We start from the raw sequence: 27920 nt of genomic DNA on the forward strand, positions 1-27920 counted from the left end.
CAGGTCTGTTTACCGTTCTGTTATCGGCCTTCCCGCGACAAATTATATTAATAACGGGGCAGTATTTTCTTAAACTAGTCATATGATTGAGGACGACTGTACTTGGGGTTTCTTTGTCCCCTTTTAACCACATTTACTGGTGGTGAGTCGGTCTCTGCACTACACATTTACAGTAATCTGCCGAATCCGAAAACTCTAGCTACACCCAAACACATATGATTAGCATATCTTTGGACCATTCAGAAAGCCTGAAACTGTTGCCTGAGGAGACCACAACCAATCGTTGTGCAGAGTGGGCGGGACCAATAAAAAAGTTACTAAAGGGCGTGCCGATGATGTTGGTGTGGGGATTTTTAACTGATGTGGTGATTCTGGTGAATTTTTATGAAAACAATATTTAAGTATTATCATACACACGTTGGGATTTATATGGAGTTTACGACTTGATTTTGGGAGCTTTCAAAAGAGTAAAAACTACAAATATACACACAAATCAGTTTTAACATGTTTCACTATATTTGTGAGGACATTTTCAAAAAGTTGGCCCCCACAGTCAGAGGCAAATGTGTACATGATCCACTAGACACATTCCAGCAGTCTCCTTATAAAGCTCCTTTCACCAGATCTCGAGACCAAATCAAATTTTCTTGTTAATCCTAATGGCTTGCGGGACAGAGAACTGTTTTACCTTCCAAAGTGCAACTTTCAGTGTTTAGTTAAACTTTGAGTAGTAAATTAAACTTTCATGTTTAATGCTACTTTATGAGACAATATTTCCTGTATCTAACAGGTAATACTGATACTGTTATTCAGAAATTATGGATGTACTGTATAAATGAAACATTTACAGCATTGAAGTCGTCATCGAGATGGCAAAAAAAGTAAAAACAAAAAACAAAACCTACACTTGCATTGATGATATATCATTCACAATAAGATCTTTAACATGCTTTTTGATAATAGATAGGTTAATTTTAATTTCATACTGGTTTCAGGAGCAATAAAACTTGCATACTGAATGTTTATCAGAATCTGCAATGGCAATCTCTCCTTTCCTCTCTCTTTTTTAGGCCTTTCTCCATTTCCGAGCTCGACTCAGCCCCTGTGTTGATGAGCGAGAACCCTCCACCGTATTCCCCCTGACGTCTCCAGAGAGTGGCAGTGCCCCAGTCATCAGCTGTAGGGTGTGCCAGTCGCTCATCAGCGTTGAGGGCAAAATTCACCAACACGTGGTTAAGTGCGGAGTCTGCAATGAAGCTACAGTGAGTCGGGACACAGCACATAAACAGTACACTTAATACATCATTTTAAAAACTTGTGTATTTAAATTCTTACGTTTTGACTTGTTTATTGTTTGAATGTTTGCATGCTACAGCTATTGATTCAATTCAAAATACTTTTATTGTTTTACTGTTCAACTATAAACAATATTATTTTATCAATTCCAAGAAAGTTTAAACCACAAATTGAGTAATTAATAAAACTGAATTGACGGTTTATGGACTTCTGTCAGCAAATATGAATACACTACCATTCAAAAGACTGTGACTTCATGTAGTAACAACACACAATTACGTTTTTGGGTAACCAGAATTAACTCTGTCTCTCTCCTCCTTTTCTATTTTTTAATGAACCTTCATTCTTTCCAGCCCATAAAGAATGCCCCTGCAGGGAAGAAATATGTTCGGTGTCCTTGTAACTGTCTTCTCATCTGCAAGGTCACATCCCAAAGGATCGCCTGCCCTCGGCCTTATTGGTAAAGAGAGAGAACCGAAGTAGACAAAGTTCAATATAAACAAAGCAAATCTTTGACACTGATAAACATGGTCTTGTCACAGTCAGGTTGTGTATGTGAATAATTAAATGTGTTTGTCTCCTTGTCTGGACTAGTAAGAGGATAATAAATTTGGGGCCAGTCCATCCAGGTCCAGCCAGTCCAGAACCACAACCTGCTGGAGCTAGAGTTTCCTGCGGACACTGCAGCAACACTTTCCTGGTACATACACACACACACACACACACACACACACACACAAACACACAATGCAGCTGCGTCATTCTCCGCTACAGTGACATCTTGACCGAATCACTCGGCTCAGGTTCAGCATCAAGTTAAAGTCGAATATCAGATGGCAGTTTATTCTTGTTTTATTATGCTACTGCCTCAGATTAGCTGCTCAACCACTTTCTCAACATTTCAGTGGACTGAATTTACTGACAGGACACTTGCTCGATGCCCCCATTGCAGAAAAGTGTGAGTATTTCTGAGCCAACATTCACAATACATTTTGCATTTAACAGATAAATCAAACTCTTTGATTGGCATTTTTCCACCACCACAATAACTGTGACATCTACTCCAAATTGGTCTATAGGGCTAGCTAGAAATGACACACTTTAGATAGCATATTCCATTCCATAACCCCTGCTGTTCCTCTGATTGGTCTTTTTCTCATATTTCTCTTCACCAGATCTTCGATTGGGCAGAGATATCCGAGGAGGCGGAGTCTGTGGTGTTACCTACTGTGCTTGCTATTTAGCATCTCAGCCGCTGGTCTGATTGTGAGTGTGCATCTTATATTTATGCATCAACCATATTTATGTAATATCTTGTTTTTATTTTTGATATTATTTATTTGACTACACAAATAGCACATCACTTAATGTGGACCATTTTTCAAATTAAATATATATCCTTGCTAAATAATACTATACATTTCTTTCAAAAAGAAAAACAAAATGCATCAGAAAAGTCACACAAGCCCCAAACTTTTGATGTTTATGTAACATAAACATTGACCGAAATGAAACGCTGGTCCATGATACCTAATGTTTGAACCTTGTTGTAATGTGCTAGCAATTGAACTGTAAATGTAAGTTTTTATATTCCGCCATTAGAAGTTTCTGTTTGTCTGTGTTTGTCTCTAGGCAGGGACGTGGTCCCAGGCACGTGTGTACGGGGGTATTTATGCCTCCTGGGCTGCGGTGTTGTTGCTGGTGGTGTTGACGCTGGCCAGGGCACTTTACTGGAGCTGCATGAGGGTCAGCCAACCTCTCCACAACCTCACATAGAGAGAGAGACACGCCAAGAGAGGGGGGCTGAGATTAGGGCAGTTGGGAAAAAATAAAGTCCACAGGAAAAGAGCTATAGAGAATCAAGGTTAACTCTTAAAGCTTGATTGTGAAGGCTGTAATGAAGGGTCAAAGTAAAATCCAGGCTTGAGAAACGTGGAAAAAAAGCTGTTATGGCAAAGAAGATTAGTGTTTTAAACTTATTTTTATCCGGAAGCTTTCTTTGGATGTGTTTTCATCCGTGAATATGGACTGACTTGTTATTCATGGTTTCATGCAAACATGCAGTTATGATTCCTAATGCTCCTTTAGTTTGAACCATTTACACACATACAGGTGTGAATCTCACACCCTCTCAAACACACAAAACTCTCTATGAACTTCTTAAATGAACCACACTACAATACACAAAAGACACCAATTCAACCACATTCAACACAACATTAGCTGCCTCTCTAGTGTCCAAATACGCTCTGAAGCCTTACAAAGAGAGGAAGTACAGGTGGATCTCCACTAGAGGGTGTTCCAAAACAACACACACCTGTATGTCCCATCACATTACCTGTTTCTCTGTACAAACACTGCTAATCCAAATCGTTTGGATGACAAATATGCTTAACAAATTGTGTAACTTAGTTTTCATAAACGCTAAAAGTTTAAGTTTGCTCCAACACACTCTTTCGCCCTCTTTTTCTTTAGTTGTGAATGTGAAAAACAGTATTTTTTTTTTTAATAATTGTGTATATTGCTTGTAAATATGTGTTGTTTATTCCATGAATGACTGAACAGTTGCACTGTAGCTCTAACACGCTGTGATTCCTTTTTATGTTTTTATTTAATTTGCAAAATGACTACTGAAAAACCACTACTGATACTATTTTGACTGGAAGGAATATTGAGATAACAGCCACAAGCGCCTTTGGGAAAAAAGAAAAAAAAAGAAAACAAGTTATGTCTTTGTTCTGATGAAGGTCAGCCGTGTTTCATGGACTTTATCACAAAGGTCATTCATTTACCTTTCTTCTCATGTTCATGTGAAGTTAATCGTCATTTTCAGGTACTCTATGTTTGAACCCTGATTAAATAATACTAATGATATTAATCAGATACTCCATTTGGATTCTAGACTCAAGATCTTTTCTTTTCTCTGTCAGAATTCAGTGTCTGTGTGGGTTTGTGTTTGTAAGGATAGGAAAACACAATTGAGATGTTCAGAGCATTGACTTAATCACCATTGTTCTTGCATTATATTCTTCAAAAATATGCTAAATACATATATAATTACATAAAAGTATGATCCTAACTGTAAATATGGACTTCAGAATCAGGATCTGTATTCTGTCCACGAGAGAAATGTAAGGTCTGGACGTCTGGAATCCCAAACAAGAGGTCGGGTGTTATTTATAAAGAGCAGAAGGCCAATGATGGAGGTCTCCTCTGAATTTGTTTACACATGAGATTAAGATTACATGTGATTAAAATGATGAAGTTATTAAATGGCGAAAACACTTGTGTGGAGTCTGGTTTTTTTTTTTATGAAGGTCTGTGCGTGATTCACTTGCTGCAGTTGTTTTGGCACTCATCCTCTCGATGTCTCTGGCCATTTGTCTCTTGTTTCGGGCGGATATATTATTTTCCTCGACACAGACTGATAGAGGCATGGGAAACATACAGAAACCTTTTAGAAACCACAACTCCCCTGAGCCAAGCAGAGAGAGAGATTTGTCAGCAGTAATGGAAGAGAAAGAGCAGAGATCTGGGGACACGCACTGATAGAGAGAGGTTTCAGTCTTCTGGAGGTGAGTCAGAGACTGACCACAAAAAAAGTCTGCAAGCAGAGACCAGAGAATCAGAGCTCTGTGAAACAGACCTGGTTCAGAATCTACACACAAACGGGGTGACGTTTGTATACGTCTCCTCTCTTGCATTAAGTTATAATTCTGTTTAGTTCAATTTAGTGTGTTTAACTCCCATAACAAGAATAACTACAAATATGCCGCTTAGGTGTGCCTAATGAAAAATGTTCCAACATAACAATTATGTAGTAAAATGGTCAATAGTTCAATTGTTAAGAAACAATACAAAACAGCAAATTCAATGAAATATTCTGCAGAGCTATCCAGGAAGAGGATTTTTATTATCTGAAAAGTCATTCAAATTTATTAAAAAGTGTAATTAGTATTTTTGGAATTAAGAGAAGACCTTTTTCTCTTATTTTATTGGCATAACTGAATATTGAAAATGGTGAAAAAGAAGTAATGAAAAATAAAGGTCTTATGTAATTGGAGGAAACAGGTAATGGTAAAATGTAAATAAAAATGATTATTATACATCCTTATACAATTAATTATAAATGTGATTAATGACTGTCAATAATCAAAAGTGTAATGATAAGAGAAAACAATGGCAAAGTTAAAATCCTATTCTATACTATAGTAATATCTATTTATTTTATTTATTTATTTGGCATTACTTAAACTACACTGTACATTTTCCAAAATTGTAAATGAGACAGATTATTTAAGTATTCTTTACAAGATTTTTTTTTTTTTTGCTTAAAAAAATGTTGTTTTTTTTTTAATTTATTGTGTTACTACTTTCTTTGTAATTGTTTGTGAAAATTTCAGAGTGAAAACTATAATAAAACAAGTAATATAAAATAAAGCAAAATGAAAGGATACAAATTTAAATGACACTATATTTCACTAATAAATCAAAGTTCAATGATAAGAAACACAGCTCCAAGGCAGATTAACTTGTTTAAATTATATTCTAATCTAATGTACACAATAAGCCACGGCATTTGCAGTCGATCATAATGTAAAATAACCTGACAATAATGCATTAAATAAAGTAAAATTAAAAGTCATTATTGCATATAAAATCAAATTAAAAAACAATGAAATAGTCCAATAAACTAAGCAAATCGTACTCCACTAAGTATGTTGTGTCTCAGGGGAGAGAGTGAGTTCCCAATGGAATCAACCTGATCTAAGATTACTGAGCTTGCACAAACACACAAGAGCCTTTCATCCTCCTAACGTAACAGGATTCATCCTTAAAGATGAGCCTTGTTGTGACCTTACACACACACACACACATACACACAGAGAAAGAGAGAGAGTCTGTGTATGTCACGCCTGTTAAGTGCATACACTCACACTATCAGAGCTGCAAATCTTCTCCTCTCTGCTCTCAGCATGAACAGCAATAAGCAGCTGTAAGAAGGATAGAGAGGGAGATCTGGGAAGAAAGGATGAGAAGGGAGAGGAGATGAGAATGAAAAGATAAGGCGGACTAATGAGGAAGGGGTATAAGTAGCTTTTGAACTGTCCACTTTAAAACAAACAATTCATTTAGACCATCTAATCCCCCCCCCCTCTCTCTCACACACACACACACACACACACACACACACACACACACACACACACACACACATTGTTCAGATTTGATAAAACTTTAGCTTTTAGATAAATAAATAAAAAAATGCTAATTGCTAAATCAGGGTGATGGATGATACAAAGAAGTTGTAAATGTTTTTTTTTTAAGGTTTTTCAAAAGTATGTTTTCACTTTGAGATTTTTATTGTATGTATGTACTCATAATGTCAAAGGTCTTGTGACCTACAGTCCTACAGCTAAAAGCATAACATTCAACTCAATTAACAGCATGAATTATTGATGTCTGTCTGGACCAGAATTTGTGTGTACACTGGAATTAAAAGCCTCCGGTGTCACCTGTCACACTGCAGTGTGTGTGTGTGTGTGTGTGTGTGTGTTTGTGTGTAGACAGAGAGAGAGAAATATGAAATCACTCTTTTATCTGTTAAATTGCATATTTCACCTTTAGTGCAAATGCTGCTTTAGCTTCCATGTTTTATTCTCAGAGAAACTGAGAACAATTTGCATGCAGTTTGGTTACAATTGTATTAAGATGTGATTTTGTTTTTATGTGAGAAGAATATAATAGATATATAGGATCTTCCTCTAAAGTTTAGATTTTATATATTATAGATTATATTTTTAATTTAACTTTATATATTATATTTTATGTGCGAAAGTTCAACGTAACATTCTATATTTTATTATTTACACATATTTACAGACATAACATATATTTTTGTATTAGTTATACTGTATTCTACTGTAATACATCAAGTAATTTATAGTTGGTTAATTTAACATAAGGTCTCTCCCTCTCCCTCTCTCTCCTTGTGTGTTAAACCGGGCTAAATTACATCCAATAAAAAACATCCACAAAAAGGAAAGGTTGGATATCATGTCAGTGTGGATTGGGAGAGAGAGAGAGTGAGAGAGAAGGAGAGATCAGGGATGAAGCTAGTTCAGTAGATGTGAGGGAGGTATAGAGATAAAGATAAACAGAGAGTGAGGGGTTACAGGTGTCTTTCTTCTGATCATTCCTCCTGAAAAGAGCATCTCCACTGAACAGGTAACAGCTCTCTTTAAAAAGGTTTTTACAGGTGATCTTACAAATTATTCATTAGACATGTCATTCCCATATAGGCTGCATTGGGTTTGAGTTTTAGTAAGTATTTGTTGGTTGTAAACATTAATTACTGATATGTTGATTTAATCAAATTTAAAGTTTAGTATTTTTAACAGATTTTCCTCTTTATTTATTTTTTTATATCAGTGCTTATTTAGTGATTTTATGTCATGCTTTTTGTTTTGTTTGAAAATATAGTAGTGTATGTTTTAAAGAAAGAAACTTCAATGTCTACATTTATTTTATTTTTTTTTAAAAGAATTTGATTTTATTATTTTTTTTATTTTTTTATGGGGAAACAGAAGTCATAGAAGTGAATGCTACAAAAGTTTTTACCCATTTGATGGATAACAAAAGCTCATTCTGAAAATCATCATCATTATTATTATTATGAAATCTTTAAAAAGTCTGACATTATCGGAAGCATAGGCTTATAAAACAATAGATCGAATGACATTGATAAGAAACTCATAGATCTATAATAGAACTTTCTGCAGTATTTTTCTGCATCCAACCCCGCTGTGACAAGAACTGAAACTCTACTGGAATTAACTGGATTCTAAACAATCAAATTATTTCTTATTCTTACACAATGATTTAATTGAGCTCATGGAATAAAGAGGATGCTGATTATGAAGAAGATGATGAAGATATTAATATCTTACAGATGGAGTGTAATTGTAATTCCTCTCTGGGTCCCTTTTCCTCAACTTACTGGAGCAGAAGTAAGTGAATGTGTGTGTGTGTGTGTGAGAGAGAGAGAGAGAGAGAGCACAGCTGGAGCTGGTCCAAATTGTGAAACATAGTTTGTTATTGTTAATTCCATTACTTGTTTATAAGTTTATAGCCATCTTATGAATAGGCTTTGACTTGCTCCATCATTTTACACATGCTGAGAAATGCGCCTAAGCTAGAAGTATTAAAACTGTCACTCACGTTTTTGATGATAGACTTGAATGTGCATGATACAAACCTAAATTTTTATAATTCATGACTGAAAACTTTTGTAACATGATTTTGATGTGCCATTTACATGGTAATGCAATGTCTGATTTTAAAATGGGTTTTAAAGGATGAATTTTTAGATTTTATGTTTTTAAGTGATATATAACTTCTGATGATTTCTAAAATGTGATAGAGAAAAAGGCAATGAGGAAGTCTTTTTTTAAACAAAGGTCACTCCTTTTGTAATGTAGATTTCTGAGGGTGCACTCTTGTCATAAATTAATCTATTACTTTTCCTACATAATTTTTAACAAAAAATATTGGTAAAATATATATTTGGGAGTCTTAGACCTTTCCAACGATATATAGTTTGTCAAGATTAGATTAGATTTGATTGTAGTATAGTATAGTCAACGTAGGCGTCCCGTATATGGGATAGGGTGACAGTTAACAGGTTAAAAGACAGCCTTTTATGTATTAAAGGACACGTCTGGTTTGAGCACAAAACAAATGTAGCCTAGGAGAACGCGCTAACACCCATAATAAATAATTTATTTCTATTTTTGTTTTTATTGTTGACGTTTTATTCCATTTATATATCTAGTCTAAATGTAAGTGTAAAGAATAAAATAAAATAAAACTTTTAGATATCAGTCTGCATAGACTATGTGATGGACATTGGTTATGATAATCGGTATCTACTTTGAAGGACTAAACTGCTTCATATATAATGAAGCAAAAGCAAAAAGCTTGAACCAGAAGCAAGCGGCATAACCCGGTTAACTGAATAAAGAAGTTTGTCGCACATAACATATTCATCCGTTACAAACATGACCGTAAATGTATATTAACATAATGTTTCTTTATCTACTGCCTTTTGAAATGATGTTTGCCAAAATACAGCTTACTTTGATCTCATTACCGTTATTTGTGAACAGTAAAGAATACAGTTCTGATTTTTTTATTTTGGTTGACTGAATGCTAAGTGCGGGGAAAAATATAAAGTTCTATTTCGAGCTTTGTGACTCATTCTCGTCAGAATTTTTGACTGAATTGTTTCTTATTACTGTTTCTATCTTTATAAGCAGTGCTTTAAGTCCGGGTTGTTCTTTCCCTCAGCAGTGCTGTTCCCTGATTGGGCGTATAAACCAGCGTGGTCTCCAGGCTCGCGGCAGGTGCAGTTATGGCACTTCCTGTTAGAGCTGTTGGGGCGTGGCGAAGGCGGAGCGATCACGTGGGGCAGCGAATGGGGAGAGTTTGTGATCAAAGACCCAGAGAGATTGGCTAAACTGTGGGGAGAGAGGAAGGGCAAGCCGCACATGAATTACGACAAACTCAGCAGAGCTTTAAGGTACATGCACTGAGATTCATATTCAAAATTAAGCTATAATATTGAGATATAATATTTAAAGAATAATATATTTTAGTATTTTAAGTTTACATGACACACTTCTCTTCACATTTATAGAGAGAGAAAAAAAACATAGAAAAGCTGTTATATGTAAAATAATTATATATGTGCCACAAAGATACACCTACAGTAATTGTTCATATGATATCTATAGTTACAAATTCAGCTTAATGATTAATAAATGTTATAGAATGGATTTCAAGACTGTATGTGTGTGTGTCTATATATATATATATATATATATATGTATATATATATATATATATATATATATATATATATATATATATATATATATATATAGCCTACAGATCCTGTAATGTCATAAGTATTTTATTCAAAGCCAGTGTAGGCCTATAGATACACACACACAAATGCATAGTTTTTTTATATTATTATTATTTTTTTATTATTATTAATTTGACATCTGTTTTTTTCCAGGTATTATTATAATAAGCGAATTTTGCACAAGACCAAAGGAAAACGTTTTACCTACAAGTTTAACTTCAACAAACTAATCTTAGTGAATTATCCCAGTCTTCCAACCTGCCCACAGGTGCGTTAGAGTGTTTTAGATGTTTTATTGTATAGCTGCAAATGAGTATATTATAACTTTAATTTTTTATCTTTATTTTTTTTTTCAGAATACAACATCTGTCCCTTTCTCTGTCTTTCCCTCTCAGCTTTCCTTCTACAACCCATCTATTGACAGAGGTAAGAGTGTCACTAATGAGCTTTGAACAATGACATTTGTCATAACAGATTTGAGTGAATAGCATTACACATTTCATTCAGTTTTTAACATTGATGTTATTTTTCTCTGTTTGCATGTGTGTGTGTATGTGTGCTTGTTGTCTGTGGACAGCTGTGCACTCAATTTGTCATCCCCTTCTAATGCCCTACAGCTTCCCCAAACCCCTCCCCTTTCCCCAGACACATCCAATCCAAAGACAGTTTCCCCTATTCCCTCCTCCTTCAGGAACTAACCTATCAGAGCTCTCCTGCCTGTCACCAGTCAACCCCACCCTTCAGTTCACACAAACTTTAAACTGGCCAGTCAAAAGCAGTGCAGAGTGGTCTCTCAACAGAGTCATGGGATTACAAGAGAGGATTAGAAGTGGACCACAAGACAAAAGCCACGACAACAAAGAAGACAGAAAAATATTTCCTGAGGCCATGCATTAGGAGTTTTAGTACTATTACTGGTTTTATTCTAATTATTATCACTTTTTTGTTGTAAGTTTATGGATCCTTACTGGCAGGTTGATAACAAAGCACTTTATAATTTGAGATTATTAACTAAAAGAGACAAGACAACGTGTATGAATTATTTAAAAAGAACTTCATGTAAAACATTTTAATTGTGTCTAGAAATAGAAAGTGTGTCTGATAACACATTGTTAAATAAAGATGGTTTTCCTTACATATTTTACATTTTGTTGGGAGTAAATACATTTGGATCTGGATGATTGCAAATTTTCTAGGTTTGACTGTTTAAATGTTGAGAAAGTTAGCTTATTTGCTACAGAATCAACAGAGGCCAATCAGCTTGAGCCGTATAGCAATTTGAGTGTGTGTTTCATGACTTAACTATATTTATACACACACCCTGCAGATCTTGTACACAGCATAAGCTAAAATAATAATTCATATGACTTTAATATGTTATAGGTCCTGTGAAGTCATTTTATTTCAACTGAGTATAACGTACTGTAGAATACTGTAATGTAAAAATCCTTGATGAAATATTTTTATGTAACTTTATTTTATGCTAATTTATTTATTATTACAATTATTAATTGTGCTACTTTATAATAATAATTTACTGAAACAAATTATACAGCAAATGCAATAAAGTGTATAATCCCATAATGTTGAACCTGGAAAATGACTCAATATTCATGTCTCTTAAGACTCATGAACTGAAAGTTCAGGTAGAGTTGCACTGTTAACAGGCCACTTTTCACAAGGGAAAATGTATCAAATAAAATCTATGAAATAAAATCACAGCCCTAAAACTAATTTGCCATCAATGCCCAAACTTCATATACAACAAGAGTTACAAACAGAAAATCAGAGTAACTCAATTTTGATTTTATATTTGTTTTGCATGCAAGATGTGATGAAAACGTACTGTAAATATTAATTGTAAAGCATTTCAAAACTACACCTAACCCTACTTGTAATGAACTTGTATGGCAGACACAAAAGCACATATCTAGCTACAATGTATGTTCGAGTTATTGAGCTATGGTTAAGGCGGAGATGTCATATGGGCTAGAGATCCATGATCTATTTGTGATCAGAGATCCATAGACATTAGCTCATCTGAAGGGCTTTGACAAATATATGATAAATATATACGACAGATCAACTTTTATGATACATAATAAACATAACATATAGAGTAAAACATTCACATGAATTTGTCTGTGGTACTGTATATTTACATAATATAGATGCAAATATCATGTAGAGTATTTCACTCCCATTCTGACAAAGAACAGGGCCTCTTGAATTCCTGTCCAAACTCATGGATCCATTTGTTAGCCACTGAAAAAAAAGAAAATAAAAAAATCAATGATTTTTACATTCAACTTTAATACTCAACTTGCAGTTGCCTATTTGTGACTACATTGTTTTCGTTTTTTTTCTTGAACACAACAACTGCTAAGAAAACCTGTTCACAAAGAGTTTGAGATATATATATATCTTATATAAACAATAATCATTTACCATAAGCCACTTGAATGAGACTAAACTGTATATTAATAAAGCCACATAATATTTTATATCTCATTTAGCTATATATATTTTAAGGATACACAACCAATGTGTAATTCAATCAGGCAGTGTTCTGAAATGATATAATGAAAATCAGGCACCTTTGTTTAAGATTTATCTACCTGATTTATTAAAACAAACAAACAAAAAAACCTACCCCATTTGTTACCCACTAACACAGGGCATCCAGCATGGCGTGTATTCAAATCCAGCTCACCATTCTTGTGGAGGTTGTACCAAAACACGGCTGATCCCTGCAAAAACAGAGACAGGATACTATAATGATTATACTTAGTTTTATCATCTAAATAATTATCCTTATATGCTTGAGGGTTTACCTTTTTTGGCCGCGTTGCAACTCCGATGTCAGGGAAGACGGTGGCCCCCCCTATCTCCACATCATTCATCTACAACAAGAGTACATGATATTTACACACAGGTAAAATGAATAGGAATACGTATAGAAACACATGAGTCAGATAGTTTTTCTGACTGCTGCACTTAAGCTGTTAAACTTACATAAATTAGGAATGTAGCAATCCTGTCATTCACTCCTGTCTCCTGTGAGCTCAAACATTCTTAAATTAGTTTGCATTATTTGATTGATTAACATGTAAAACATCTCTCATTGAAACAGAATACAGATGTTAGATTTGTACTCTTAAAGCCTGCAAGAAAAATCGGTTGCTCTCTGAGTATCTTACAACAAGATGGCAAATTTTTTTTTTATTAGTATAAATTAATTTTAAAAGGACATAAACATACCTGCTCTGTCCTCCAAGGTCTAACTGACATTGTGATTTATTTTCATAATGAATCATTACATAATTTAGTCAATTATTACTTATTAAATTGAAACCCATCACCCTAAAAACCCATTAAAAATGAATCTGACAAATTCTGTGTTAATCTACACATTTCTGTTATGATGGAATTGTATTATAGGGAATTTACCAGTGCATCATAATGTGGTTCAAATCTGCCACCAATCCCATAATTTTGAACCTGAAAAAAAAAAAGATTGCATCTCTCATGCATCACTATTGAAATGAAAATTTCCAATTAAAAAAACTGAACTGTTAGTACTTCAATATGTCACAAGAAAAATACATGTTTAATGCACTTGTGATAAATCTGGTGAATTTGATTTTATAATAAATATCAGACCTCCAAAGCTTACTGTGTGTCACTCTTTGGCAACAGATAGTATTAGCAAATGAATTCTGCCTTTATTTGCTTATTTATTTAGGTAGTGCGCAAAGTTTGTCCAAGTTATCTGCAAGACACGTCTGGCAGTAAAGGAAACATATGCTGCCTGTGCATGATCATGTTTCTTTCTCATAATGTGACGTACAAGCAGTGATTCCGCTGTTTCCATGGAGAGTCCAGTAGCGTCTGCAATCCTCTGACTGACACGAGTAGCCACAGGGTCATCTTGTAGAAAAACCCTGAAAATATAGTGATCATTTTTCTTTGCATAATAAGGATGTGACCAAAATTATTTTATAATAAGAGAGAAAAATTATTTACTTAACATCTTGTAAGATTATGTCATTTTTAATTTTGGTATCCCTTTAATGTATTAAAAATGTACTAAACCTTTGAGAAACATGGTCTTGTGAGGCTGTATCCCATCCATCTTGATAAACCTCCGATCTAGAAAGCTAGGTCACAAATAGAACTGTCAAATACAAAATGATGAATTATACTGTATGGACAAATGCTGCATCAATTTCAAAATCGTTAGCATTAGCAGCAGTTTCCACTTTTGTGGGTATGTCTTCTTCTAGAACATGGCTGTGGAGAGTTTTGTTCCTATTCAGACAAGAGCATCAGAGTGGCAGGAACACATTTTGGATGATATTGGGCAGGCATTGAGGGCTCCGTTCCAATTTATCTCAAAGGTGTTCCCCGGGGAGTTCAGGTCTGGACTTTGTATACGCCAGCCAAGCTCTACCACACAAAAAGCAGTAAATAGTTTATATATGGACCTCAAATGGAGAAAAAAAGGGCCATCCCTTTTGTGGGGAGCACACAATTCTCTACAATGGATATTTAAATTTGTAAATATGACAATTGCCATCACACGTGGGCTTCTGAAATGATAACTGAAAGGATGTGACAGCTGGTATTAGAGTATTCTGTTAATATTTTCAAACTCTACCAAAAGTAGAGAAAGGCCTATATATATATATATATATATATATATATATATATACAGAAAATAAATAGCTATATTTCAGGGAGCATCATATCAAAAATGTGAAAACCACCAGTCTAGAATGTAAGTCAGCTTGTCTTCACCGTAATTAAGGATGTCCACAAACTTTTGCCCAATGAATAGTATAGCCTAATAAAAACATCATCAACACAATATTCTCAAAATAACAACAACATGAAATCTTTTAGTGTTATTTTTGTATGTGTATGTGTGTTAGAAATTCACCAGAGGTCTAGAGATGTTCTTCAGGATCTCTATCTCTCTGTCTGAAATAATGTCATGATATCTGATGATTGGAGGCTCGTCCCACTCCACTTCCTCTTTCACTGGTGGATACATCAGTCTGGGGTTTCCTCCACCTGTGCTGTACCTACAGGACAGCGCCCTCTGCCTCTTGAAGGTCTGATTTGATCAAATACAATCAACTTCCAATCAATACACAAAGAATTACATCAACGGTTTAACATTTCGGGCCCTATCTTGCACCCAGCGCAATTGACTTTGTACACCAACGCATGTGTCATTCCTATTTTGCACCCGCGCAAAGCGCGCTTTTCCCTCCACAGAAGCACGTCGCTAAACTAGTGAATGAACTTGCGCTCCCTGGGCGGTTCAGCGCATAAAAGGAGGCGTGTTCCGGCGCAAACAATCCCTGGTGCTATTTTGCTGTTCCATTAAACAATTGCGCCACTGACCAGAAAAAAATCTAGTCTAAAGTCAGTGGCGCGTTGCGCGTTGTTCATTATGCTATTTTAAGGGCGCATGCTTGACCATAATGTATAGCGTGCACAACGCGCATACACTTTGCTCATGTAATCTACACAGATGCAACAGTTATTTTTGCAAATCATAAATTGTTATACAAAAAAAATATTAACACATGAGATGACGGAAATCATTGTGGTGTGCCACGAAGATGTGAACAAAATAGGCATAAATCTAGCTTACAAATTATTCAGGCTAATTATTCTCCCATCCCCATACAACAGAACTTCTCTGTCTTTCACTGCTCTTACAAGAACATCAGTCTCCTCGGCTGTGAACCGCTCCTGGCGTGCGCCTGGTAAATACACCATAATAATAGCAATCCATAATGGAACTTGCGCTCCTGCTTTTAAAGGGAATGTTGGATGACGCTCTGATTGGTTTATTTCACGTTACGCCCAAACCACACCTATGAATAATGAAGCTACTTCAGACCAACCCACTTTAGATTTGCGCCGAGCGCTGAGACCCGCCCACAAAGTTACTTGCGCTTCGCGCTTTGACACTTGCGTTTCAGATCGTTAAAATAGGGCCCTTCATGTCAAATAATGATTTCAATTTAAGACATCGCACTTGCCCTCTTGTCAAGCTCTCCTCTGCACAATTTCTCATAGCTTCTTGACTCTTTGTTCAGTGTGAATATGTCAGGGTTCGATTTTCTCTGGAAGCGAAGGAGTCTGTTCAGCTGATCTCTGATTTCATAATCAGTTGGATCTGAGGCAAATGTTTATGAATCACAGATTTTTATATCTGCCATTAAATATGCAAATTTAGTATTAATATTGTTAATATTAACTTAAGGTCACCATGGCCTCACCGAGATTTAAAAGCTGTTTGTTGAAGTAGATTGCCACAGGTAGGCTGCCGAAATGATATGCTGAGGAAATAACATAAAGTAACAACTCTTTCTCAGTAGTGGTTGAATATTCTGTTAATTTGTCCAGACTGTACCAAAACCAGAGAAATGCATGCTGGAATTTGTCTTCGTTATAAGCAACCAACCCCACATGGAAAGCTTCGTCTGCACTTAACAACATTTCTGTGAAATCAAAACAGATCAAAGAAATAAAATGAAATTCTTTCAGTGAAACTGCATTGGTACACAACTGTAGACAGTTCACCTTTCATTATGTCTTCTGGATAGAGTTTGTAGATCTCTTGCAGTCTGATCAGCCCTGAAGCAGCACCATCCAAGTCCTTCAGCTGTGGGATCTCTAGGAGCTCCAACTCATCCTGATACTCGTTGCATTGATGAAAACTTGGTTGAATGTGTTTTATGATATGTATTAATTCATTTCTCAGTTGTCTGAGGAGTTTGTAAGCTGCCACAGGGTCTCTTGTGATTTCCTCAGGGTCCACAGGGTTGGAGTATGAAAGAAGAAGATCCAGATAAACACTGGATTGAAGACAGGAGTTCATCAAAAGTTTGTTTAAAAATAATTATATATATATATATATTTAAAAAAATAAAAAAATAAAGTTTGGATACACCTTCTCATTCAAAGAGTTTTTCTTTATTTTCATGACTATGAAACTTGTAGAGTCACACTGAAGGCATCAAGAGCTATTTGACCAAGAAGGAGAGTGATGGGGTGCTGCGCCAGATGACCTGGCCTCCACAGTCACCGGACCTGAACCCAATCCAGATGGTTTAGGGGTGAGCTGGACCGCAGACAGAAGGCAAAAGGGTCAACAAGTGCTAAACATCTCTCGGGGAACTCCTTCAAGACTGTTGGAAGACCATTTCAGGTGACTACCTCTTGAAGCTCATCAAGAGAATGCCAAGAGTGTGCAAAGCAGTAATTAAAGCAAAAGGTGGCTACTTTGCAGAACCTAGAATGTGACATATTTTCAGTTGTTTCACACTTATGTTATGTATATAATTCCACATGGGTTACTTCATAGTTTTGATGCCTTCAGTGTGAATCTACAATCTTCATAGTCATGAAAATAAAGAAAACTCTTTGAATGAGAAGGTGTGTCCAAACTTTTGGTCTCTACTATATATATATATATATATATATATATATATATATATATATATATATATATATATATATATATATATATATATATATATATATATATATATATATATATATATATATATATATTACATTTTTTGACTTTAATAGTACTGTAAAGGGGAGTGTTTTCACCTCTTCATCGCCTCTACATTCTTTTCTTCAGCATCAATATACTGACTGAAGCTCATCAGTAGGTCTTTTTTCTTCTCAACAAGCTGTGCAATTTGATCTACAGTGTTAAACAATCTGCATTTAAATGTCAAAAAGCCTTTGATATGTATACATTTTTTTCATTAGAGGCATAATGAAAAAGGTTTATTAAGTAAGAAGCAAAATAATTTTAATTAAAAAGGTTAAACTCTACATAAGTATAATGTTTTTTTATGAGTGCATCAAATACGGCGGAACTGTTTTACTATTTGTTCAATTATTTTGGTGAAAAGTCTCACAAATTACATATAATTAACTTTAATGGCAACAGTGTAAACATTACAGGACAAAACACTATAAAAATAAATTAATAATAATAAAATAAAATTTTTAAAACAAATAGAGTTGACAATGAATTGAAATATAATTAGTAACCTGTTGATGAGAAGAATTCATGCCCAGCAGTACAGACAGTCCAAAAACAGACAACAAATGTCAGTTCCCTGACAACCATTATTGCGAAACACAACTTCAGTATGTGTATCTTGAAGTGAAATTGAGCTTAAATATAGACCATTTATATATGGCCATTTACCTTTTCAGCGCCTGTATCTTTGTCAATTTAATAGTTTCTTGGTATACTATTTGATAAAAACCAAAAGCGAAACTTTAAATGAGCGAGCTCTCACGTGTCGACAAGCTGGTTGTGCGAACAAGGAAGTATAGAGGCAGGATCTAATCTTGTACTATCAAATAAAAAAAAATACACAGGAGCGCTGGAGGACAAAGTCTCGGCAATCTAACAACAATCACAGCAAATCAACACAACACAGACAAGAACAAACTACAATTTAAAAAACACATTTGCTAATCAGTTAACAAATGAGTAACTAAACAAACAGGGCATGATAGTAACTAAGACAACCAAAAAAAAGTAGCTAATCAAAGATGAAACACAAAATCAACACAAAAGTCCTCAAAACAAAACATACAAAACAGTCATGACATATATCCCAATATACTTTTGTTTCTTTTATGTAATAAATTACTTTGCTAACAATGGAATTTCATGTTGCACAATTAGAGATCGCAAAGTGTGTGAATAATGATAGAAACTGAGATAAATCCTAATACTGTATATTATAAACTATCATATATTATAAACTGTATATTATAAACTATCATGGGCTGTTCTAATGTTGCACTATTCAAACATTACTGGCATGGTGTCATTTTTGTTGTGTTTCTGCAGGATGCCGTGTCAACAATCACGCTGCATTACATGGAAGTCTGATTTGTTATCAATGCAGAAATTAAAAGTAAAATGAATGATTACATCATTATATTTTATGTGTGTTACTGAGCTCAAGCTTAATGATTAGAGGATGTCACTGTTTGTATTAGATGTGATTATGCACAATTCCTAAAAGTTAGTCCAGTTACTGTATAAAAACTGAAGTGGGTCCTTCTGTGGGTGTATTATGTATAAGTCATGTGCATGCATGAAGGCAATGAAGCATGCTGACAGCCTTGTTTTTCAGGTTGACACACACACACACACACACACACACATAAACACACACACACACACACACGCACACACACACACACACACACACACATATCTTTAAAAAATATTTTTATCAAAGTATACACAGTAATTAGTAATACAACTGGCAACCTTTTATCCATAAACCGTTTATTTGTATATTCTTTGCACTTTTTAGCGCATGTTGGTGCAGTATGCATACGATATTGTAAAAAGTGGTTGAGAAATGTTGTTGTTACTGTTTACTACTGTAGTTGTTTTGAAGTCACCATAATGGTCTTTAGTATTTGTTTGGGACCTTGGATCTTGTTATATATTCAAATATCTGATAGTCATGTCAGAAGTGTGACAAATTAAAACATTCGTCAAAATGAATAAGAAATAAGCTAATTGCCTGACTTTAAATTTGTTGAAATATTCCCAAGTATCCATTTATTATCTACTGAAAAGACACCGGAAAAAAATGTAATTAAATTGAATGCTTTTTCATTAAAAAACCAAAAACAAAAAAACAACAACATGAATCTTGCTTTCACCTCTTCATCTCCACATCATTTTTGTCAGCATCAATGCACTTGTTCAAGCTCACGAGAAAGTATTTTTTCTTCTCAAAAAGCTGTGCAATTTGATCTTTAAACAATCTACACTTGTGATGGAAGTCAAACAAATGAATCTCTACATCCAATGAACTTGTCATGGCAACAGCATAAATATATTACTTAGTGGATGACACTATTACATTAAATTATTAATTATTAATGTAATTTACTGACATTGAACTGAATTATACTTTATAACCTGTTGATGAGAAGAATTAATGCTCAAAGACAGTCCAATTATCCAGCACATATGTCAGTTCCTTTCTAGCCATTATCAGATTCTTTGAGCTTACAGACCATTTATATGCATTACATGGATGTCTTACACATTCTAAGTGTAAAAAAAAAAAATTCAGCTTTATATACAACGACAGAGAACACAGTGTCTCATTTACATGAATAACTCCTTACTGAATGCTAGAATTGATCCGAACAGGTATTGTGATTATACATTGATACCTTGCTGAAACTTTATTTTACCATACCAACTTTATTCGTTAAGCACTTTACAACAACCACAGTTGACCAAAGTTATGTACAGAAAAAAAAAAAAATACATAGAAATAAAATAAATAAAATAAACATATGTACCATTTAAACCACAGAATAAAAGCATTCAAAGTAACAAATTGAATCAATTAAATAAAGTCGACATCTAACTAGGTGTCAAAAGCCAAAAAGAAAAGATGGGTTTTAAGAAGGGTTTTAAAAACAGATAAAGAAGAGGCCTGCATAACATGCAAAGGCAGATCATTCCACAGTTTAGGGGCAGACACAGCAAAGGCACGGTCCCCTCTGAGCTTACGCTTAGTTTTAGGCACAGTCAGGAGCAGCTGATCATCTGATCTGAGAGAGCGGACGGGTTTATAAGAGTGTAAAAGCTCAGAGCGGTATGGCGGAGCAAGACCATTTAGTGATTTAAAAGCAAATAACAGAATTTTAAAATGGATCCTAAATTGAATAGGCAGCCAGTGTAATGAAGCTAAAATAGGGGAAATGTGCTCATGTTTACGTGTGCCCGTTAAAAGATGTTCTGCTGAATTTTGTATCATCTGGAGACAGGTGATGGAGGACCCACTAACTAAGATTTTAATCTATTGAATTTACTGTGCTTTTTATTGTACATTGCAATTATTATTAATATTACTGGCACCTAGAGATTAGTAAATCACTGTTAAATGAATACAGTAGTATCTATCTGTGTTACAGATCCTATATACAAAACTTACATGGTACATAATAAAAATAACACATACTTCTATAGTACAGATACACTTCATATGATTTCTCCATGGTCTGTGTCTTTCACTCCAAGTATGACAAAGAACAGGGTCTCCTGAACTCTTGTCCAAACACATGGATCCATTTATTAGCCACTGAAAAAAACCCAATATATTTATAAAATGCAGACAGTTTAACATAGATTTATTATCCATTATAGAAGATACACAGTGAAGCAGAAATCCAAGATGGTTACAATATATTTAAAAAACCTACCCCACTTGTTACCCCTTAACACAGGGCATCCAGCATGTTTTGTATTTAAATCCACATTTCCATTCTTGCGGAGGTTGAACCAAAACACGGCGGAACCCTTAAGCAGTAGAGAGCGGATACATTAATATTTCTTAAATCATATATATATCTTATAGGCATGACCGTAGCCAGGCGTTGAAAATTAGTGAGGTCCAGGGGGTTTCTATAGAATTGTGCTATAATAACCCCTATATACTTCTTATAGCACTTATATATCATTGCTCTTTTTGTTGTTTTTGATTGCTTCCACTGTCCTCATTTGTAATTCGCTTTGGATAAAAGCATCTAATAAATGAATAAATGTAAATGTAAATGCAAAAATAAATACAACTAATTATATACACTAACACTTGAAAAGAGACAGAAATTTAGATGTTGTAACCCTTTTGGTTAAGTGTGTGTCTTACATATTTTGATGGGATCCACATGGGTTCGAATCCACCTTTTGGCGAATTTTTTTCTCCCTTTTCAAATTTCAAATCACATCAGAAAAGCATTTATTTTCCAGAAAAATTTTGTAAATAAGCAAAAAGTTAAGGGTAGTTGTAGGGAGGGCTTGATTGTCCAAAAAAGGTGGCATCCATTAAATTAGTCTCATTAAAATTATTATTGCATACTGTATTATAATATACTACAATACTGAGATGCAGATAATTGCCACTATTTGCAGTATAGTAGTATGAATAGCAGAAAATCCTGCTATTTTAACATAGTATTCATATAATCTATAGATATTTGCACTTAGTGTAAATAGCATATCACAAAAAAATGCTGTGATATTTACACTTAGTGTAAACAGCCGCTGCTTTTTCTGATTAAAAGACTAATGCCGGTGATGCAATGTTGCCAGATGTTGCTATTAAAATAAACAAAAACCTATAGCTTAATAAATCAAATTACAAAAATTATTGAAAAATTGCAAATTAGTCAATCAGAGAACAAATTTTATTTTCAAACATGAAAAATTTACTGGTGACCTCACAGCTGGCTACGGCCATGCTAATAGATCAGTGATTTGGGGGAAGTCGTGGCCCAATGGTTAGAGAGTCAGACTCGCAATTAAAGGGTTGTGAGTTCGAGTCTCGGGCAGGTAGGAATCTTAGGTGGGGGGAGTGCACGTACAGTGCTCTCTCCACTCTCAATACCACGACTGAGGTGCCCTTGAGCAAGGCACTGTACCCCAACTGCTCCCTGTGCGCTGCAGCATAAATGGTTGCCCACTGCTCCGGGTGTGTGTTCACTGCTGTGTTTGTGCACTTTGGACGGGTTAAAAGCAGAGCACGAATTCCTACTCCCATACTTGGCTGTATGTCACGTCACTTTTTTATTTATTTGATGACTTACCTTTTTTGGTTTCAATACAACGCCAACATCAGGGAACACAGTGGCGCCCCCTATCTCCACATCACTCATCTACAGCAAGAGCATATCATTTATAGCTCAAAAGCATTGTACAATACAGGTAATGACCTTTTAAAGTAACTTATAATATTTACAACGGAATTTAGAGGGCTAAACTTACATAAATTAAGAACGTAGCAATCCTTCCATTCTCATAACCCTGTGAGATTAAACATTAAATTATCTTTTAATGATATGATTGGTTTAATATGTTATCAATCTCTATGAAATACAATTAACCTATTCAGTTGTAAAGCCTAAAAGAGAGCCATGGGTTCTCTCTGGGTTAAGGAAATGTGAAAGTCGTATAATTACTTATACATTTTTCATCAACAACATAAATTGCATACAGGCACAGTCAAAACATTAAAGGTGTTTTGGTGCAATTGGAAAGTCTCTTTAAAGGGTTAGTTCACCCAAATAGCAAAATTATGTCATTAATAACCCTCATGTTGTTCCAGACCCGCAAGACCTACGTTTATCTTTGGAACACAGTTTAAGATATTTTAGATTTAGTCTGAGAGCTCTCAGTCCCCCCACTGAAGCTGTGTGTACTGTATACTGTCCATGTCCAGAAAGGTAAGATAAACATCATCAAAGTAGTCTATGTGACATCAGAGGGGCAGTTAGAATTTGTTGAAGCATCGAAAATACATTTTGGTCCAAAAATAGCAAAAAATACGACTTTATTCAGCATTGTCTTCTCTTCCGTGTCTGTTGTGAGAGAGCTCAAAACAAAGCAGTTTGTGATATCCGGTTCAGGAATGAATCAATCAATGTAACCGGATCTTTTTGAACCAGTTCACCAAATCTAACTGAATCGTTTTAAACAGTATCCCGGAGTAATTCATTTACTCAGACAGTACACTGACCGAACTGCTGTGACGAGAGAACTGAAGATGAACACTGAGCCGAGCCAGAACATGAACAACTTGTTCTCGAGTCAAGAACCGTTTCTCTCAGACGCGTCCGATTCGAGAACCTAGGATCTGAAGATACTGCGCATGTGTGATTCACCGTGAACAGACTGACACACAGAGCGTCTGAACCGAACTGATTCTTTTGGTGATTGATTCTGAACTAATTCTGTTCTAGTGTTATGAGCGCGGGTAAACCGAAGGCTTGAATCAAGGGCAAACATCGCCAATGACGACATTACGTTGAGCGCAAAAGGACCCGTGAACCGTTTTCTTCAACCAGTTTATTGAATTGAACTGTCCGAAAGAAGTACTGGTGATCCGAAAACCAATGCAAACGGTTCTTGACTCGTGAACGAGTAATTATCTGGCTCGGCTCGGTGTTCATCTTCAGTTCTCTCTTCACAGCAGTTCAGTCAGTGTACTGTTTGAGTACATGAATTACTCCGGGATATTGGTTTGTTTTAACTCAGAGGGAGTGTCAGCTACATTAAAAAAGTTAACAGCTTAAGTCATTTGTGGATTAATGAGTATTGGAGACGTGAACCGTTTAAAATGATTCAGTTCGATTTGGTGAACTGGTTCAAAAAGATCCGGTTACATCGAATGATTCGTTCGCGAACCGGATATCACAAACTGCTTTGTTTTGAACTCTCACAACTGACACGGAAGAGAAGACAATGCCGAAAAAAGTCATAGTTTTTGCTATTTTTGGACCAAAATGTATTTTCGATGCTTCAAAAAATTATAACTGACCCTCTGATGTCACATGGACTACTTTGATGATGTTTATCTTACCTTTCTGGACATGGACAGTATACCGTACACACAGCTTCAATGGAGGGACTGAGAGCTCTCGGACTAAATCTAAAATATCTTAAACTGTGTTCTGAAGATGAACTGAGGTTTCACGTGTTTGGAACAACATGAGGGTAAGTTATTAATGACATAAGTTTGCTATTTGGGTGAACTAACCCTTTAAGTAACGATAACTGTAATACTGTGGTGGCTTTATCTTACCAATTCATCATAATGTGGTTCATATCTGCCTCCAATCCCATAATTCTGAACCTGAAAAATTATTGAACCTCAATTGAAATGAAAAATGAATGTAAAACAACACTTAATATTTCACAAGGTAAACAGGTGTTAATCCGGTGAAGAAACCTTGTTGTTCACTGAAGTTTGATAATTGAGGTTAATATCAAATAAATATTTAATTATTTATTAAATAAATAAAAATATAATCTCAGTTCTCAAACCTATTATACTCTTTGGCAAAAACTACAAAAATCAAACTAAACCAAATAATATTTAGCAAGAGATTGTGACCAGGCTAGATTTAAGACATGCTTTGCAAAGCTTTGTTAAATTAGGACAGAGTTATCCTTAAAAGAGAGATGCTGTCTGCGGATCAACAGGTGATTTCTTTCTTACTGTGACCATACAAATAGGCTTTCAGCTGATTTCTTGGAGAGTCCTGTGATGTTTTCTATCCGCTGGCTGATACGAGCAACCACAATATTGTCTTCCATCAGAAAAACACTAAAAACAAGGAATAATTTTTCAGTAACACTTCACAAGAAGATTTAATTTGTTGTTATCAAAATGAAGGCTACTTAAAGTCTTTCCATTTGTCTTCCAATAATAAGTGTGAAGAAATAATATAAGTACTATAAATTAACAGAATTATTATGTAAATGCTAATTTTGAGTGAACATAATAGGTGAAAAATAAAAATTTTTATCACCCTTGAGAAGTACGATCCTTCGACACTCCCTCTGTAGTCAAGGACCTAGAAAGCTACAGTAGGCAGAAAAAGGTAAACAGAAAATCAAATATAAAGATGTAAATCATCATCAAAAGTATTAACAAGATATTTGATAACAATAATAATGATGACAAATATTTTATAAATTTATGTGTGTGTGCGTATGTGTGTTAGATATTCACTAGAGGTCTAGAGATGTTCTTCAGGATCTCTATCTCTCTGTCTGAAATAATGTCATGATATCTGATGATTCGAGGCTCGTCCCACTCCACTTCCTCTTTCACTGGTGGATACATCAGTCTGGGGTTTCCTCCACCTGTGCTGTACCTACAGGACAGCGCCCTCTGCCTCTTGGAGGTCTGAGTTTATAAAATATGATTAACATCCAATCAATACACAAAGATTTATATTGATGGTGTCAAATAATGATTTCAATTTGAGAAGTAGCACTTGCCCTCTCATCGACCTCTCCTCTGCACAGTGTCTCAAATTTACTTGACTCTTTGTTCAGTGTGAATATGTCAGGGTTTGACGATCTCTGGAAGCGAAGGCGTCTGAAAAGGTCCAGCAGAACTTTGATTTCCTCGTTCGTTGGGTCTGAGGATGAAGTTTATGACTTCAGTAATCTGATCGGAAAGTTGTCTGATAACCTCACAAATAAAAATATTCTCATTAAACCCCAGGACACCATGAGCTCACCCAGATTTAGAAGCTGTTGGCCGAAGTAGATTGCCACAGGTAGGCTGCCAAAATGATAGGCAGATAGACTTAGGTAGAGGAGCAGATTTTCCTTAGTAGTATTTGAGTATTGTGTTAAGCTGTCCACACTGTACAGAAACCAGTGAAAAGCATGCTGGAATTTGTCCTCGTTATAAGCGACCAACCCCACATGGTAGGCTTCATCTGCATTTAGAGCCATTTCTGTGAAATATTAAATTAAAGCATCAAACTGATTGGTACTTGGAAGGAAAAAGTAAAACTCTCAAAGTGAAACCAAATTGGTGCAAACATTTCACCCTTTGTGATGTTGTGTGGGTAGAGTTTGTAGATCTCTTGCAGTCGGATCAGTCCTGAAGCGGCACCATCCAAATCCTTCAGCTGTGGGATCTGTGCATATTTCAGCACTGTCTGATACACTACAATATTTTCACATAAGAGAACAGATCCATGAGCAACCGCACTGAAAAAGTTTAATAAAATAGCTTCAAAGCATTTCACTCATTTATTACCGTATTTTCCGGACTATAAGTCACACTTTTTTTCATAGTTTTGCATGTCCTGCGACTTATAGTCCAGTGCGACTTATATTTGTTTTTTTCCTCGCCATGACATATTTTTGGACTGATGCGACTTATACTCAGGTGTGACTTATAGTCCGAAAAATACGGTAACAGTTTTCTCCACATTTTTATTTCTAGAAATAAACTACATTTCACTTTATAGAATTAGATAATATCTCACATTGATAAAGGCTCCGTTGAGTGTAATCAACAATGTTTATCCATTCTGTCCTCACTCGTCTGATGAGTTTATAAGCTGCCACTGGGTCTTTGATTTTCTCAGGGTCATCTGGGTCTAAGTATGAGCCCAGCTGAAGCAGCAGAAGAAGCCTGCATTGAAAATAATCAAATCAAAAACGTATAAAACCACATATAAGTTAAATATCCACAATTATTTTCCTATACCACGTTATTGCTGTAAACCGAAAAGCTTGTTTATGTTACGAAGTTTTCACCTTTTCATTATCTTTACATTTTCTTCTTCAGAATCAATGTACAATCTGAAGGTCTTCAGAAGGAATTCCTCCTCGTTAAAAAGTTCTGAAATTTTATCTATAAAACAATTACATCTGCAATTAACTGTTGAAGAACTGTTCATTATTATTTATTTATTTGAAATAGATGGTGGAATAATGAAAACGGTTCATTCATTAGGTAAGAAGAGAAAGATAATAACTGTTTAATCATTAATGAAATCAATAATTAAAAAATTTAACATTTTATTGTACATTTGATTATAGTCAGAAGTGTCTCACAATAAAGCAAGTAGCCTACATAAGAGAAATATGAACAAAACAGTAAAAAAAAAAATAATAATAATATACCCAAATTAAAGAATTGATATTGTATCCAAATACAAACAATAATATACCTGTCGAAGTGAAGAATTCAACCTCAGTAGTACAGACAATACAAGAGCACACCACAATAATAAATGTCAGTTCTTTTACAGCCATTATCAGACCTTCAATATCTCAAAACAA

At 35.0% G+C, this 27920-nt stretch overlaps 3 protein-coding genes, 1 long non-coding RNA gene and 1 pseudogene across 4 annotated transcripts; 2 read left to right on the forward strand and 3 right to left on the reverse strand.

The window, feature by feature from the left end:
* LOC113041077 (type I phosphatidylinositol 4,5-bisphosphate 4-phosphatase-A-like) overlaps positions 1-4582 on the forward strand; it is a 5894-nt pseudogene extending 1312 nt beyond the window's left edge.
* A 3533-nt stretch (positions 4583-8115) lies between these two features.
* Positions 8116-11122, forward strand: LOC113041082 (protein FEV). The gene is made up of 5 exons (XM_026199396.1): positions 8116-8306; positions 9646-9877; positions 10379-10493; positions 10582-10651; positions 10803-11122. The coding sequence occupies exons 1-5, from the start codon at positions 8249-8251 to the stop codon at positions 11120-11122; spliced, it is 795 nt and encodes a 264-aa protein (XP_026055181.1). The 5' UTR covers positions 8116-8248.
* Positions 11123-12300: 1178 nt separating this feature from the next.
* On the reverse strand, positions 12301-18644 carry LOC113041089 (prolyl 4-hydroxylase subunit alpha-1-like). The gene is made up of 9 exons (XM_026199408.1): positions 18320-18644; positions 17867-17963; positions 16829-17103; positions 16525-16746; positions 16285-16421; positions 15168-15344; positions 13060-13128; positions 12879-12975; positions 12301-12490 (listed from the first exon to the last, which is right to left on the reverse strand). Exons 1-9 carry the CDS (start codon positions 18396-18398, stop codon positions 12420-12422), a joined length of 1224 nt encoding a protein of 407 aa, XP_026055193.1. The 5' UTR covers positions 18399-18644; the 3' UTR covers positions 12301-12419.
* Positions 13235-14599, reverse strand: LOC113120952 (uncharacterized). The gene is made up of 4 exons (XR_003294661.1): positions 14321-14599; positions 14076-14169; positions 13676-13726; positions 13235-13282 (listed from the first exon to the last, which is right to left on the reverse strand). It is a non-coding gene; the product is annotated as an uncharacterized LOC113120952 (long non-coding RNA).
* Positions 18645-21182: 2538 nt separating the features above from the next.
* Positions 21183-27920, reverse strand: LOC113111052 (prolyl 4-hydroxylase subunit alpha-1-like). Its single transcript, XM_026275463.1, has 14 exons — positions 27809-27920; positions 27393-27489; positions 27119-27267; positions 26674-26793; positions 26357-26578; positions 26112-26254; positions 25840-26016; positions 25637-25689; positions 25335-25431; positions 24907-24957; positions 23091-23129; positions 22913-22981; positions 21530-21626; positions 21183-21408 (listed from the first exon to the last, which is right to left on the reverse strand). Exons 1-14 carry the CDS (start codon positions 27891-27893, stop codon positions 21338-21340), a joined length of 1470 nt encoding a protein of 489 aa, XP_026131248.1. The 5' UTR covers positions 27894-27920; the 3' UTR covers positions 21183-21337.

Source organism: Carassius auratus, chromosome 2 (assembly GCF_003368295.1).
Source record: "Carassius auratus strain Wakin chromosome 2, ASM336829v1, whole genome shotgun sequence".
In the NCBI taxonomy this organism is placed as follows: domain Eukaryota; kingdom Metazoa; phylum Chordata; class Actinopteri; order Cypriniformes; family Cyprinidae; genus Carassius; species Carassius auratus.

What these genes read in the sequence shown, in the direction of transcription:
- LOC113041082 (XM_026199396.1), top strand. Translation starts at nt 8,249, where the DNA reads ATGGAGTGTAATTGTAATTCCTCTCTGGGTCCCTTTTCCTCAACTTAC. An exon ending in CTCAACTTACTGGAGCAGAA is followed by an intron (nt 8,307 to 9,645) that starts GTAAGTGAATGT and finishes TCTTTCCCTCAG; the next exon opens with CAGTGCTGTTCCCTGATTGG. An exon ending in GTCTTCCAACCTGCCCACAG is followed by an intron (nt 10,494 to 10,581) that starts GTGCGTTAGAGT and finishes TTTTTTTTTCAG; the next exon opens with AATACAACATCTGTCCCTTT.
- LOC113041089 (XM_026199408.1), bottom strand. Translation starts at nt 18,398, where the DNA reads ATGGTTGTCAGGGAACTGACATTTGTTGTCTGTTTTTGGACTGTCTGT. An exon ending in TGAATTCTTCTCATCAACAG is followed by an intron (nt 17,964 to 18,319) that starts GTTACTAATTAT and finishes TTAACACTGTAG; the next exon opens with ATCAAATTGCACAGCTTGTT. An exon ending in GAGGAGAGCTTGACAAGAGG is followed by an intron (nt 15,345 to 16,284) that starts GCAAGTGCGATG and finishes TGATCAAATCAG; the next exon opens with ACCTTCAAGAGGCAGAGGGC.
- LOC113111052 (XM_026275463.1), bottom strand. Translation starts at nt 27,893, where the DNA reads ATGGCTGTAAAAGAACTGACATTTATTATTGTGGTGTGCTCTTGTATT. An exon ending in TGAATTCTTCACTTCGACAG is followed by an intron (nt 27,490 to 27,808) that starts GTATATTATTGT and finishes ATTGTTTTATAG; the next exon opens with ATAAAATTTCAGAACTTTTT. An exon ending in GAGGAGAGGTCGATGAGAGG is followed by an intron (nt 26,017 to 26,111) that starts GCAAGTGCTACT and finishes TTATAAACTCAG; the next exon opens with ACCTCCAAGAGGCAGAGGGC.